The sequence below is a fragment of the Peromyscus eremicus genome, chromosome 1 (genome assembly GCF_949786415.1).
Source record: "Peromyscus eremicus chromosome 1, PerEre_H2_v1, whole genome shotgun sequence".
Classification (NCBI taxonomy): domain Eukaryota; kingdom Metazoa; phylum Chordata; class Mammalia; order Rodentia; family Cricetidae; genus Peromyscus; species Peromyscus eremicus.
The window spans coordinates 67,552,299-67,568,838 of NC_081416.1; the positions used below are offsets into that span (position 1 = coordinate 67,552,299).

Consider the following 16,540-nt stretch of genomic DNA (forward strand, 5'->3'; position numbering starts at 1 on the left):
GGATGACTTATCCTTCTTCCCGGCTGCTCTACCAGGGCCATTGCTTCTTATTGATACTGTTTGCCATCCTTACTCAGTCCTGTCAGCACAAGTACGGAGCTGTACAATATCTGACTCACTGTTGCTTCACAGCCCACTGAAGGTTTGCAAAACTCGACACCTTGTTAAATCGGCTTTCAGCTGGGCCGACTCTGTAATCAGAGCACTTCTTGAATATTCTTTGTTTATGTCACTGACTGTAGCCAATATCCATAAAAATCTCATGCCAGCGGTTTACTAAAATTTGTCATGGAAAAGGAAAGTTCGGAATCAACTCAGGATGTATAAGAAGAGCTTCACAGACATGTCCTGTGGTTTTTATTACCTTCAGAAGCTTTGCGTGGAGAAGCAAGGTGTAAGCCGCTTCTGTGTAGTTATCACACTCCTTGTGCAGGTCACAGAGCTTGTATAAGTACCTGGTGATGAAATAAGGCTACATTCTTAGAGCGTCACAAGGTCATTTGTGTGGAGGACAGCGGGTGCTCAATTCAACATTCAACAGTAACTCATGGCTATGCTTTCTTTACTATGTTCATAATTCACAATGCCTTGAAAACTGTTGGTGCAGAAATCACTAAAAGAACTGACAGAAATAAATGTAATAATAATAATAATAATACTACACACACACACACACACACACATACCAAACATATATAAATAAAAGTATATATTGGCATACGCATATACAAATATATAATATTAAGTTGTCTTTGTAGGAAAAAAATGTATATACTATATAAAAGTAAGAATTTTATTTCAAGGTTCCTTATTTCTTTCATCTTTTCCAGTTTTATTCCTCAAACGTTTGAAATGAGATCTAGACTGCATTTCTCTTGAGTCAAAATGCACACACACACACAAATCCATAAAGATCCAAATCCACAAGATAAAAAAACAAAAACAAAAAACCCATGATGACAGCAAATGCGATCAAAAGGAATGTCTGTGCTGTGGGAAGAAAGGGATGCTCTTTACTATAAAGCCAGACACATTTTGGATCAAAGAGGCTGGTTGTTTTCCTAAGTTTATTATATTCATACGGTATGTTTTAAAAGGAAAAAAAAAGATAAGAGCTAAAAAAAAAAAAAAAAAAAAACCCACACAAGTACACTCTGTGTAGCTAACAAACAGTCAAGCTTTCTGTCACGTAGATGCAAGGCTAACCTTGTTCTCTAAAGCGGTCCATCACCTTGCTGACAGTGACCACAGAATCTGAAAAGGGACATGAAATACAGTGCACCACTCTAAGAAAGTGCTTTGATCTCCCAGTGATGCTGGGGATCAAATCCAGGTCTTCCCCAAGCTCTACCAATGGTCTACGTCCTCACTATATCTTAAAACCAAAGAAAGAATCAAACCCAGCTGGCCACACAAAACATTTTTCTTTTCTGTGCGAAAAAGACAGGCATGTGGGAATAAGGTACTAGTTAAAGTAAGAGTGGACTGCAGAATTAGATTGTCTACTTTCGGAAACTTTATATTTCTCATTTGATCACATGATTGCTAGGAAACTTTAAGTTTTGTAATATATTTTTTAAATTTTTTTCCAGAACGGCTACATTTGTTGATCAACAAGCATGAAAACCTTAAATAACCATGGAGTTTGGCTTCCCAGCTGGCTAAATGTTGCCCCTCTTGGCCCAAACTTTACGTAGGTATGGACACCCTATATAAGGGCTGAGAGCACATCTGAGGCTCCACCAGATTCCATCTCAAAGTCACCATGATTTTCTACAGAAGACTCTTCAAGGTACAAACCACTAATTCACATGATTTGACACACAGTAATGACAATATGCACAGAAAGGGTGTGGCCTACCACACACACAGGATGCTGGCCAGTGTGGCACATGTGTACCTTATACACATCTCACAAAGGACTGCAATGCACACAGAGGGTTCCAGCCAGCACAGCCCATACATCCCTTATCTACATCTCACAGTGATTACAACACACACACACAGGATGCTGGCCAGTGTGGCACACATAGAGGATGCCAGCCAATATGGCACACGCCTACCTTATATATATCTCACAGTGATCACAATGCAGAGGGTACCACCAGAGTGACTCACACGTACCTTATGTACATCTCTTCTCTTTCAATTTCTTTGTAGAAATTCTGAAAAATTAAGCCATGGCATTGTTTTAAAAAACTCTATTATGTAACACAATACAGAAAACAACAAAGCAAAAATTAAAATAACTCATCAAAATGGTCCCATATTGTGAATCCATGGTTCAGTTATGATTGGCACATCCAGTGGACCAAGTCTATGCAGAGTAGAGCTCTCAATTTACCGGAGCTCTGAGCACCTCACAGTATTCCTGACTTTTGCTTTCGTAATGACCACCTCTCAGATGCTTGCGACACTTGAGGACTAAATCCATATGTGTCATTTGAAAGTCACCCTTCTGCAGTAAAAACAAAGTTCTAGCTGAAAAGAAGATCTCTTAATCATTGTAGTCTCATTTAAATAAACAATCCAAAAATTGGGAGTAAGGAAAGGCATCATCGATGATGTCAGTACTCTGGGATCACCATTTGTGAGAGGTACAGAAGCATGGGGACATTCTTGTCTTCACATGTCCCAAACCTCTAGCTACATCTATTTAAAGGTAAAGATATGTTAATTACATAGCACTGCCACCTACCCTGAGCAGTGTTGAAGCAGAACCCACCTTCCCCACCATCAACCCATATTTCCTAGAGAAAATCCATTGTTTTAGAGAGACAGACCTTCCAAACCACAGTGAGAACAATAGGGATTCACTTAAAAAAGAAAGGAAGGAAGGAGTGAAGGAAGGAGGAAGAAGGAAGGAAGCCCTTTGTACACAACCCTGGTGGGGAAAAGTTGGTTTGTGAATTCCAGTAAGAGGGCTATTTCTACACATTACTGCAAAATATCATCTAATTCAATGTTTATACCAAAATCACACTTCTGGTGAGCATGGCAGTACACATGTATAATGCCAGCACTTGGGAGGCTGAGGCAGAAGAATCATGAGTTTGGGCCAGCAAGGGCTATATAGAGAATCTCAGACTAGTCTAGGCGACACAGTGAAACTCTGTCTTACTCTTTCCTCCTGGTAACATTTCTTCTTCATGTGGACTTTATATACATGACATCATTCACTGGACACTACAAAGGTACAGAGTCAACTCACAGGGCCTGTAAGGATGCATTTCTTATCTGTATTAGTTTTTTTCATTTATCTGGTGAATTTCATATATGCATACAATGAAACATGATCACATCCAATGACTATTTTCCCCTTTAACTCCTTCCCAAATGCCCCCCTCTTAACTTTATGCCTTCTTATTCTCGTTTTAGATAACGCATTAAATCTAATTCATACTGTCACATATACATGGGTGAGGGCCCATCTATTGGAGCATATGAACTAGACTAGTGGCCACATATTCATTCTTTTTCTTTTAAACCTATAGATTTGTTATTTTTAAAGAATGATTTTCCCAGCCAGGCAGTGATGGTGCACACCTGTAATCCCAGCACTCAGGAAGCAGAGGCAGGTGGATCTGAGTCAAGGCCAGCCTGGTCTACAGAGTAAGTTCCAGGACAGCCAGGGCTACACAGAGAAAACCTGCCTCAAAAGCAAAACAAAACAAAAAAGGAATGATTCTCCCTCCCCCACCAGCTATCATCTGGTAATAACTCCTTAGTAAGGGATGGGACCTAGACAGCATCCTCTGCATGAAATTTAGCATCTGAGAATGATACTTCAAGCATCAACATTATAAAGGAACACAGTGACTCAATAAGATGATTTAATTTCATAGGTCAAAAAGGACACTGTTTCCAAGGTACAATCTCTTTGGAAAGAAAGGAGTATGTAGACAGCAGCAAAGAGGGCCATGGTCCAAAGAACCGGTTTTACCTGGTGCAGCACCTGACATTGGAACGAGCTTTGGTTCCTATGACGCACGCAGTAATGAGGATATTTTCGGCTACAAGTCAAAGACCTAACAAAAGATTCAGAGCGAGCACAGCGCTTCCTTCTCACTCACAGGCATTCAAAAGTTATGATGTCACAGCAGCCTCTTTTGTGCCCGTGTTTTCAATTCCCTCCTACTATTTTGCTCACTCATGGATTCTCCTTTATCCTCTGACCCTCACCCGCCTCTCAGACATGGGCTGCCTTTTATCTTCTGCCCTGGCTGGTTTGCTATCCTCTTTGGACTTCAAAACCCCTCTAGAGCTGAATATATAGTAAGTATGTAGTAATATATATGTAATATTATATAGTTATAGGTCATATATTCCTATATATGAGCTTGGCAATGAATGTTTAGAGATAGGAATTGTTAAATTATTATTTATTTTTGTTTTTAGTCTGTGTATGTGTGCGTTTAGTATATGAGTTTGTACAATAGTGGAATGTGCTCTTAGCTGCTCAGCCATCTCTTCAGCCCCTAGAGATAGGATTCTCATCTGTAATAGTCTAGTTTCTTTTCCTTATTCTCCCACATTTACATTCCACATGGACATGTCCAAACAGGGCAGGACCCATCCCATCACCCCTGGGCATGGGGAAAGACTAATGTTTCACTTTTCAGGCAACGACACAAACTGCTTCCAGGTGAAGAAGTTAATAATGTGAGATCACCTCGGGAATTCTGGATGGCTCTCGGCATGAGCCAGAGCTGACTACAGCCACAGTAGGTGGGCACTGAGTGAGTCTCCCAATAAAGGACAAATACACGTCAACATCAGAAACACGGCTGCAGATGTCATTCCAAAAGCCTGTTTCCCAACTGTGGCTGCTGGTGATAAGAACCCAAGTTCAGCATGGTGCCATCTCTCTACCAGGTTTCATGTCCCCCTGAGCAGAGATCTTGCTTAAAAACACACTGAAATCTTAGTCACCCAAGTTGGAAGCCTAATGAATCTATTAATACTTCTTCCTTCCAGATGCTAAGCAGTCTCACAGGCCCTCTTAAGGATCACAGTGCGCACGCACGCACGCACGCACGCACGCACGCATGCACGCACGCTACAAACACACCCAGAGTAGGAAACGATTTTGAAAAGGTCTCCATGTTTTTCCCACAGGAAAACTCCAGTCCGTACTTCATGTCAGGAAGGCTCATCGCTTAGGGCAGAGGTTAGAACGCACAAAAATGCTCAAACCAGGGCCAGCTGCTTTCCTGTGTCTACAGGCAAAGGCCATCTTAGCATTCAATCTACATGAACATAAAGAGCCAGATGGACAGATCTCAGGGACAGACATCACACATGTAGGAGCCATGTGCAGACCTATTAACCTAGTTAAATTTCTTTTTGAAAAACTTTTAACTGTACTTCCTTTTTTTTTTCGGTTGAGAATTACATACAATGAACTTTGATTATACTCACCACCACCCCCTCCAGCCACCCCCCCAACTCCTCCCAGATCCACTCTCCCTACATTCCCAACTTCGTGTCTAAAATTGTTTTAAACCCACCAGGTTATTTGTATTGCCCAGCTACTCCTGGACGGGTGGCCATCCACCAGAGTATGGTTGATTTGTAGGCACCAAACTCCTCCAGGATCAGAGGTAATGGAAGACCACAAAAAAACAAAAAAACAAAAAAAAAAAACCAAAAAACAAAACCAATGTTTTCTGGAAATAAAAGGGCAGTTGCACACATAAACTCTCAGCAATTGTGACAGCATGCACAAGGCTTGCACAAACTCTACCCAGACCCAACCCCAGCCTGGAGAGAGGAGGTGGGCTTGAACTCTTTCCCCTAGCTGCGGAGCTGCTGGCAATTGACAGCTGCTGGAAGAGGGCGAGCCAGGCAGTTTTCTTTAAGGGTGTAACATCTACTTGGACTTTCAAGTTCACTAAATTCTTCCCTGGTCATGTCCCAGTTATTGATGAGCTATCCAAGGGGTATTTCATTGTGTGGAAGTGCTTCAGGTTCCAGAATTTCTTTCTGATTCTTGGATGTTCTGCACACCTCATCCATCTGCTCTTGCACATTGCCACTTTTGTCATTAGCGTTCCCAGTTGTTTTTAATCTTTCTGTATGTGCTTGTATGCCTGAGTTCATATGTATGTGCACACCTGTGCATGCACATGTAGAATCCAGAGGACAACCTCAGATACTGTTCTGTAGATATTGGCCATCTTTTTAAAATATTATTTATTTATCATGTATACATGTGTGAGAATATACACATGTGTGTATGTGTACAATGGCACACTCATCTACCACGGCACATATGTGGAGGTGATGGGATAACTTGATGGGATAACTTCCATTATATGGGTCCTGAGGACTGGACACGGGTTGTCAGATGTAGCAACAGGCACCTGATGAACATCTTGCCCCTCCCACTTTTGAAGCACCAAGTATCTCTTACTGGTCTGGCTCTTGAGCTCCATCTGCCAGGGCTGGGATTACAAGCATGTGCCACCACACCCAGCTTTTTCAGTGTGAATTCTGGGGCTGCAGCTCAGCTCCTCAGCACCCCCAGTCTCCTCAGTCCCCAGAGTTGTCTGGGCCAGGAGCTATAAAACCTCTGTCGTGTCCATGTCTGGCTCTGATGGCTTCTCTGTCACTTAAACTGTGTTCTTTTTGAGTATGGCTATTTCAGGTTGAAAGGAATGTGACATCCAGCCACAGTTTCTACTCCTGGATTTCAGCTCCGACAGCTGTGACAGGGGATCTCCCTGCCTCTGCACCCACAGGAGCACTTGCTTGCCTAGGGAGATGGGGGTTAGAAGAACTGCTAGTCTTCCACTTTGTTCCTTTTTCCTTGCTGCGAAGAGAGTGATGATTCCCAAGCTCTTTCCACAACTGACAGACACAACAGGTCCCCATGTTTATGGAAGGGAAACTCTCCTTATCAGAAATGTTTGTCATCGGCCTTAACAGCTTGCTCAGACAGCATACCGGGGCTGCGATTGCACAGGCACTCTCAGGAGATGTCCCTCATGGCAAGACAGAGACGACACTGATGTTAAGGGAAGTCCCTTCTGCCGATCTTGTTTATTCAAATATCCCTAGGGCTTTTCTTCCTTCCTTGCTTGCTCTAAGATTTACTTTATTATTTATTTATATGAAAGTATGTATGTCTCTGTCCATGCACGAGTATCTGCAGACGCCAGAAGAGGACACTGGATTCCCTAGTGCCGGAGTTACAGGAGGTTCTGAAGTGTCCAATATGGGTGCTGAGAACTGAACTCTGGTCCTCTGCAAGAGCAATAGTCACTCTTAACCACCAAGTATCTCTCCAGCCCCTTCTGATTTTTCTTAATGTATGTGGTGTGTGTGTGTGTGTGTGTGTGTGTGTGTGTGTGTGTGTCTGTGCGTACACCTATGCACGTATTCAGAGGCCACAGGAGGAAGTCAGGTTTGCTGTTCTCCACCCTATCCCAGTGAGATAGGGCCTCTCTGGAGATCTGTTGGCTGATGGTCAGCAAGCCCCAGCAATCCTCCTGTCTCTGCCCCTCACAGTGCTGCAGCTATGAGCACATACGCCACTCTGCCCGACTTTTGAGTGGTACTGGGATACAAACTCAGGGTCTCAGGCTTATACAGCAAGTGCCATTACTCACTGGGCCATCTCTCCAACCCCTTTGGAAGAATGAATGCTGTACCACATTCTTCCTGGCATGAAAGTTCATTCCAGTGACCCTAGAAGACTTGCAAGTCACATAAATGGCAGATACAGAAGTGAGGGCTAAGTGTGTGCATGCTTCTCAATGACTAGGTCATGGCCTGAACTCAGGAGGCCAGTGACTGGAGAGAGCAGTGGAGAAAGTTAGGCAGATAGGAATAGCCTTGTCTTGCATTTCTGCCTAGAGACAGCCGAGAGAAACGGAGAAGAGCCCTCCATGGCCAGGAGTCAGCCATTATGGTTCCTGAGGAGGGTAGGAGTGCATAAAGAATCCGAGGGCTCTGAAGCAGGACTGGGAGGCACATCCACAGAGAGAGGCAGGACGTTGGCGAGCCACTCCTTGGATTTGAGCTTGTGTGTCACCAAGCTCCCTAAAAGTGCACTGGGCCTCAAGTTCTTCCCGGATACAACTTCAGAAGGGAGTGCACCAGGAAGGGTGTCCATAGACCTAACTACATTGCAGGAAAAGCAGCAACACCAAGGTCAACGATGACCAAATTCACCCAGCCACCTTCCACCTGTGCTGTCCTGTGGTGCTCTAACCAATGACCATTAGCGGGGTGGCTCCGAAGGACACAATCCTCATAGTCACGGGGTTCTGAAGTCAAGGTGTCAGTAGGCCAGCCATTCCTGTGAAGGCTCTCGGGGAGACTCAGTCCTTGACTCTTCCAGTGTCTAGAGATTCCTGGAGTTCTGGGGACTGTCTTCACCACTCTAACTGATGCTCTCTGCTCACATGGCTTCTTGTCTGTATGTGTTTGCTTTCATTTTCTGGGGCGGCACACTGAAACACAGTCTTCTGTGGCCTACACCGGTCTCACATACGCTATGTAGCTGAGGCTGGCTTTGAACTCTCGCTCCTCATGCCTCCACTTCCTAAGTGCACCATCGTGCCCAGCTTTTTCTTTTACCTCGTATGAAACTCCTGTGAATGGATTTAACCCTTATCCACCTAGGCATCCCCAGCTAATCTCATCTTAAGCTCAGCTGTCAGTGATTCCTCAGCGGCTGTCCACTTTGTTTTTCTTTTTCTTTTCCTTTGAGATAGAATCTCTCATTGACCTGGAGCATACCAAGCAGAATATGCTGGTTGCCTAGTAAGACCCAGAATGCAACTGCCCAACTGTCTTTTCTTTACCAGTGCTGAGATTATGTGTCACCACACTTGGGTTATTTTTACGGAGTTCTGAAGGATTGAACTTGGGTCTTCATGTTAGTATGGCAAGTATTTTACAGACTGAGCTTAACACCTACCCCCACCTCATCAGCAGAGACTCCTTTTTCCTAAAAGGGCCATATTCACAAAACTAATATATATCTTTGGGATGCTACCATTCAGGACACTCACTATAGTACCTGACTCTGACCTAATAAAAGTAAAGCCTTCACTTCTGGAACTCATGAGGTGCTACCTGGCTATGAAACTAGATGGCTTGCCACCCTCAGCCACAGCAGGTACATTGTGAAAACGTTCAGAAGGGGGCCAAGCTCTCAGCCTGGCTGAGAACAGATATGCAAGCAACTCTCTGTCCTTCCTTCCCTGCACCAAAGAGGACCCTGGGAGGGGGCAGCTCTGCTGTGCTGTGAAGTGTTCTATGGCCAGCTGTCCTCCGGGCTCCCAAGTCCCCTGGCTCCGTTTGCATGCGGCATGCTGTGAAGACGGCAAGTTTAATTGACTTCTGCTCACCAGCACGTTGACTGTGCAGCTCATGCGATTCTCTTTGTTTTCGTCATGCATGATGGTCCTGTAGTCCAGGAGCCTCTCCATCAGCCGCACCACCAGCTTCACGAACGTTTCCCCTGTCTTGGCCAGGTATTTATGCTTCCTGCAGTGCTCCAGGAGGCTGAAAAATAATTACATACACCTTGTGAATCACACGGCAAGAAAGGAACTTGAGGTGAGGTTTAAAATATTTCCCATTATTAACACATTTTAATTATTTCTGGGCTACAAAGTTCATTGTAGTCTAATTACAAGTCTCTCTGTCTCTCTCCTGACATAAATCCCACCACGAATCAACACTTACATTTTATCAAATAACACTTTGTACTGCTCGTCTCCTCTGCCTCCTTCCACTTCATGATCCAGCTTAGTGATGATCTCATTTTCAAACTATAATTAAACAGAGGAAGCATAAATAATTAGCATGGCAGATATTCCATTTGACAACGTGGGCCTCAATCACTTCTCCATCTTTGGGATCACTGTCGCGTGGTGACCCTCTGCCTTTGAAACCTGATTTCATCTCAGAGATGCTGTCCCCGAGCCCCTGCAGACATCTGACTCTCAGCCTCTGAGAGAACCTTTCTCTCCTCTTGCAGCTCCTGGAGCCTGAATGCCTGTCCCTCAATAGCGGGAGTGAGAGGCACGGAAGGAAGGCGAAGCCAACTGTAGGCAACGGAATCAAGGAGTAGCGGAAAGAGACACTAAACTTTATCTCTACCAACCAACACCACGTGAAATAGGGCGCCGATTCCTGGGAGAGCACAGATGGCATTTCATTTGCTAGGTTAGCGTTCTCAGCAATCTGAAAACATCCACGGGGCCACTTCACTGCCACAGCCGTGACGGATCTCCAATTCAAACAGGATTGCCGAAGAGCCCAGAAAGAAAGTTCAGCAGTCACCTCTACGTGGTCTATCTCCAGGCTCACCCTACACTCCAGAGCTGCTGACTGGATAGCGTGAGCATCAGTTGACTGAATATCTCTCAAATTCAGACTTAAAAAAAAAAAAAAACCTCTAAATTCCAGGGAGTCAGAATTTCCAAGAATGTTTCTAGGGCTCACTGGACTGGATATAAACACCTTGATAATGACAATGTCTCCCCATCTCCTTCCCTGATAGCTGGGTGACATGCAGTTTCAAAGAGAAACCAGGGTTACCCAGTGAGGGTGTTGGTAGGAGGAGGGACTAGGGGAGCGTGGGTTCTTACAAAGATGGAGATGTCCACACTCTAAACAAAGGAAGGTGAGCGAGAAGGAAGCAGACAACTAAATTCAAAGTCCAGAAAGAAAGCACGCAATAGCATGGATGTGAGGATCTCCAGGGACCCTTTAAAGATGTTCAACCATTCAGTTCTCAGCAGCAGTCATCAGGTCCCCCACAATGACAAGGTTCTTATAAGAATGACAGCCAGGTAAGAGCAGGCCTCCTCTCTTAGTGACTGCTATATTGAGGCTTTGAGACCAGCCTGAGACAGTTGTCCTCATGAAGTGACTATCATGAAGTGACTATGTTGCCCCTCCCACATAAAATACTTGTTTGGTGTCTTGTCATGTGTTTGGAAATAGGAATCTCATGTAGTTCAGGCTGGCTTCAAAGTCAGTATGTAACCAAGGATGGACTTTGGATCCTCCTGCCCCCACCTCCCAAGTGTTGGGATTATGGATATGTGCCAATATACCAGATTTTATGGGGTGCTGAGGATGGAACCAGAGTTTCCTTTATATCAGGCAAGCCCTTTTTACCAATGAGCTACATTCCTAGGGATGCAGGGAGTTGAGGCTTAACACAGATGGAGCTCAGGAGAGCTTAGTATGTCAGCGAAGAGTGGGCTGGTTGGTACTGAAACAATTGGCTCTCTGGGTCTTGTCCAACCAAGTGGTGACATGGATTAGCCACAGCAATAGACATGAGACACTGACATGGGGCATGCAAAGTGCTACTGTGGCAGTGGCAGCTGATGGTGAGCTCTGGAGAAGCAGAAAGCAAGGCCCAGGAGCCTGCAAGGCGGCATAGACTCTCCTGTAGCAGGCTTTCTTAGACCACCAGGCCCCAAATCAAGACACAGAGACTTACTATTAATATGAATGCTCAGCCTTAGCTTAGGCTTGTTTCTAGCTAGCTTTTTTCCCCCTGCAACTTAAATTAACCCATTTCTATTAATCTATGTGCTGCCCTGAGGCTAGTTTAACCTCATGTACGTACTGTCTATCCTGCCTTCCTGCTTCCTCCCTCCATGTCTGTCTGGCCCCCGGCTAGCTGGCTGGTTCTCATTTTCTGTCTCTCCCACCAGCCCTGCCTATCCCTCCTCTGCCTAGCTATTGGCTGTTCAGCTTTTTATTAGATCAATCATGTGCCTTAGGTAGGCAAAGCAAAACAGCAACATATCTTTACATAGTTAAACAAATGTGGTATAAATCAATGCAACACATCTTTACAATGTTAAACAAATATTCTATTCCACAACTCTCTCCCATCCTCATCAGGATGCCTCAGCACCCAGAGCCTCACTTTCATCCTGCGGCACAAACCTAAGATGGGGCAGGCGGGGTGGGAACGGGGCTGCTTCTTGCTTAGCACTAAGGACTTGGCAGCCTCCCAGCCACCTTGGCCTTTCTCAGCTCCTCATTCTTTCTGATCTTCTCACACTCTCCTCCCAGATAAATACCACTTTTTGATTGTCAGGCTTAAGAAGTTCAAGGCTTCTTTAGAAACAGAGACGGTTCCATTGAAGGAAGAGATTGACTTGGCTTATTTTCCTTTTTTCAACATGGAGCCTTAAGAAAAATACTTTCACTGCAAAATGACCACCTTCTGCTACTTGCCTGCAATGACTCTGGTCTTTACAATGGATTCCTTCAAGCAGCCATTCATTTGGGACTCTAATACAAGGGAGCTCTCTTGCAATTAGCCCTGAGATGGCATTTTAAGGCAGTCCTGTCTTTCAGGGGAAAACAGAGTGGGGTGACAAAGATCAAAAGTGTGACAAACAGGAGTGATTCCCAACAAACAGCTGAGATCTAACAGAGAACCAAATACCTTAATTCAGACACAGCACTCAAACATCCATGTTTGAGGACTACAAATGGGGAAGTAAAGAGAATTCAGAAAGGAAGGACTTATCCGAACACTGGCAAGCACACGCATTCAAAATTGTTCACCCCTCCCCAGTCAGCAGGTATTGGGATGTGGCTTCCACTTTCCAAAAACCTGCTTTCTCTGCTTCCGGGTGTAAACTTAGCTGTCACACACATTAGGACAATGAGGACGTCTTGGCTCCTTAAATACGCTGCTTATCAAACTGGTCTGAGGAATTTAATGTTTTCCAAAAGGAGTGGCCAAAGGGTAAGTGCACCAGAGCACAGCTGATTCTAGATTTACTGAATTCTAGATTTAGGTAGAACATCTGCACAAACAACTGGCAACTCTATCAGGTATCAGCCAGGCTCACGGCACCAGGGCTCTTCAGCTAGCCTCTCACTTCTGAGTCTTCATTCATTTTTACAGAATGTACTAGGATCAATATGCTAGTGTACTGTGACCTGTTATCATAACCAGAATTAAGCAGCCCCATCCTAATAAATTGGAGACAGTCAATTTGCTGACAGAGCAGGGCTGCTTTTCTATAAAGGTTGTGTTTATTGTGTCCCTTGTCAGCTTGCACTGTGGTAACAGGCAGCAGGGCTCGGTGGCTAGGATAAAATTAGAGTGTGTTTATTGTGCTACCCAAAAGGTGGCAGAGGCTCACTCACTGATGTAATAAGCAGAATCATTATATTTTCTTCTCTTTTTTGAATCACCAATATTGCTACAAAAATATCTACAGGGTATCCAACCTAAAATATTGAATAAAGCATCTCAAGTCTCTGATAGCAGTATCCACCTGAGAACATTAAATGTAAGAGATCATCAATTGAAGACATTTGGAAGGATGCTTTTCAACGGACTCTGATAGCCTCACAGTGGCACTGATGTTGTGAATTCAATTAACTCAGAAAAAAAGCTATTGCTTCCCATTCTTACTGCCAAAGTCAGCTCAGGGCTACTGGATACTATTTCAGAGACTACGAAGTAGGGATTCCAGCCATAGATAATCTTAAAGCCAATGATAATTCATTTGAGATGTATAATTTTGGGTTAGGTTTACTGCTATCAAAAATCGTGTGTGTGTGTTTTTACCCACTGAGCCACCTTCCCAGTCTTACTGCTATTGCTATGATATATTTATATGTGTATATAATCAGACCTGCATTGTATCCAGGATTATTTATCATAGAGATCTGGACACAACTAATTCGGCATCCAGATAAAGGCTCAGAGCGTATCACGAGCTGGTTGAAATCATGAACTGATGAGTGTAGCCTGCTGCATCTAATAGCAAAAGAGTTTCCTGGTAAATGTTACCCTTTGCCCAAAGTGCTCTCCTTTTCCCTTGTTTTCATGAAAACAAGCTCAGAAGACACTGCAGGGTAGGAGCTTGGTGCTTGGCCACTTCCTGGTTTCAGAGAACACTGAGGAATCTTCTCTATCGTCTCCTCTACCTCCAGATGGAGCTGGGCCAGCCTGCTGGAGCCATGGAACCTTCCTCATGGGATTTACCAGAGGGTACAAGAAACAGAAAGATGTTTGACTGAGTCTGGGTGGAAAATGTGTTCCCAAAGAAGCCTCCGCAGACATGAGCCATTGCTTAAGAACCTCTGTCTCCCAGCTCTCCCGATGACATCCTGACAGTGACAGGTTCTCCAATCTGTCACTTGGCCTTTAATCCCTGTGCTCAGACACACTAATATTTTTTATTTAGATTGCATTTATCTTCCCTAACCACTGTGTAAACTTAATTACACACTTAATTAATCTCTAGGATTTCATCCCATATTTAAAAACCTCCATATTCCCCATGTCTATTAAGTAGGCAGCTCCATGACCTTGAAGCTTCTCTGACCGGTTCATGAGCTGGGAGACCCCAAAACTGTACCCTTGGGGCAAGGAGGCCAGGCTGCCTGCACTGTCTGGCTGAGACACTCACAACTCAGCCTGGAGAGGGACTTTTAGCTGAGCACAATTACTGTGAACTGAGAGAAAATGGCCGCAGAGAGAGTCAAGGTTGATTTAGTTAAGGGAGACAATGAGAGGTTGAGAATGTCTTTGCTGGAAGGCTTTAAGGAACAGAATTCAATATAATAGGAAGTCTTGGAGTCAAAGGCATTGGTTGTCAGGATCTCTCAGACCACCTTCGGGAATGAACTCAATGAAATCAAATCTACTCCCCTTGCCATGGTTCTTCTAGAAGCCTCCAAAGCAATGTGACCACGCATTCTTTAGAAATGAGGAGCACAAATAAACAAGCCAACAAATAAAACTCCCAATGAATTGGAGAATAAGTAAGACAAAATTTCCACCCAATTTATTCACATTCATCGTATATTACAAATTGTACTGGCTTTTTAACTAAGAGGCAGAAGTTTCCCACATCCACTTGGGTTATTCAATTATTTGCTTAAGGTTAGCAGCATGGGCAGCAGAAGGAGATTATTCAAACAGACACTCAGGAACTGAGTTTTGGATGACACCAAGATTACTCATGTTTATATTGTTACTACTAAATGGGGGTGTCTGGAGGCAGTGGGGCAGTTTACCAAGCCTTGAAAAGATGACATGAAACAGCGCCATGACTGAGCATATGATTTTTCCTTTCCCACTGCAGTTTTTATCAATGGTATGTGGACTGTGTGGCTATTTGCTTACACTTTCTCAGCTGTTAGCACTGTATTTCCCAAAGCTGTAACAAATGGAATTCTTTAAAAAATATGTCAGGAGAGAATTTAAAGTGTAGTAGGGTTTTTTTTTTTCCATTTTTATGTTTTGGAAGTAAAATGCAGTGTGAGGCTAAGACTCTGAGGGTTTTGCATCTGGAAGGCTGTCAGTAAAATTGCAGGAAAGTCAGTGTAAGGCCAAGCGATGGTTCATCATCTCTTTACCAAGGCTGGGTGTGTTGAGGTGGGTGACCAATGGGGCAGAACAATCTGGACGCCTCCCCACCTCTCCTATGCTACTGTAGGATGGGGTGAAAGAGGAATCAGACAGAGGACCATGAAAACAGGGGTGAGTTGAGGTAACATGTTACAATGAGAGTTGTACAATGGACAGAGAATTCCTGGAGGGGAACCAATAGGAGGGAATGATTTAGATGGATGGGTGGGACAACCAGATCATGAAAGGGCCTTAGAGTGGACTGAAAGAACTGGAAAGCTGGAGTTTCAGAAGCAGTCAGAGATGAAGGAGGTAGAGAAAGAAAGAAATGGGCTTCTGCTGAGGGGAGATGGCAGAGCAATGACAGGGGAGTTCCTCTGTCAATGGCAGCTGCCACAGGTCAGGAGGGATCACCCCAGGGGCACATGAGAGGTCCGCAAGCTGAGACCCCCACATGTCTTCTTGCCTCTGCTACTTGGAGCACTCACAAAAAGGAGGAGGACATGCTCCAAAGACAGTATGGGGCAGGGAGGAAGAGTGAGAGTGGGGATGTGGGGATGGGACAGAGCATCTAGCCAACCATGTCTTCCTTCCGCTGCTGTACTGGCCCATAAGGACATACATGCCTACAGCCAGGAGGGATTTCTGAAAGAACCCTAGGCTGCCTTGTATTTCACATGCTTCTGCCTGGTCCAAGACCATGTTGGATCACAGCTCCACCCATTGGGATCCAGTCCCTGCACAACTTGGCCATAAACAGGTGGCTTTTACTTCAATAAGGGACCCTGTGTCCACAGACCTTCCTGTTATTGTTGTTGTTTTGCATTTTCTCGGCCTTTTTTGAGCCAGGGTTTCATGTATCCTAGGCTAGCTTCAAACTTGCTAGGCAGCTGAGGATGACCTTGAAATTTTGATCCTCCTGCCTCCACCTCTAAAGGGCTGGGATTAAACACGTACCACCACGCCTGGTTTATTCAGTGCTGGGGATCAAACCCATGGTTTTGTGCATGCCAGGTAAGCACTCTACCCACTGAGCCATATGCTCAGGTCTATAGACTTTCATAGAGCTGATGGCTCATGGTGAAATCTGCAGAACTGAAGAAACCAAGATGACTCAATGACCCAGGGTAAGAAATGCAGCCCTAGAAAGGTTGTCACAGGTTGCAGGGA

General features: G+C 44.4%; 1 protein-coding gene across 1 annotated transcript in view; it reads right to left on the reverse strand.

Moving 5' to 3' along the window:
• Positions 1-16,540, reverse strand: part of Dock1 (dedicator of cytokinesis 1) — a 514,332-nt gene that overhangs the window by 62,833 nt on the left and 434,959 nt on the right. Inside the window, exons 34-37 of the mRNA XM_059265078.1 lie at positions 9,703-9,788; positions 9,363-9,519; positions 2,125-2,165; positions 365-455 (exon numbers count right to left, since the gene is read on the reverse strand). Of these exons, the coding sequence (XP_059121061.1) occupies positions 365-455; positions 2,125-2,165; positions 9,363-9,519; positions 9,703-9,788 (375 nt within the window). The remainder of the gene's footprint in view (positions 1-364; positions 456-2,124; positions 2,166-9,362; positions 9,520-9,702; positions 9,789-16,540) is intronic.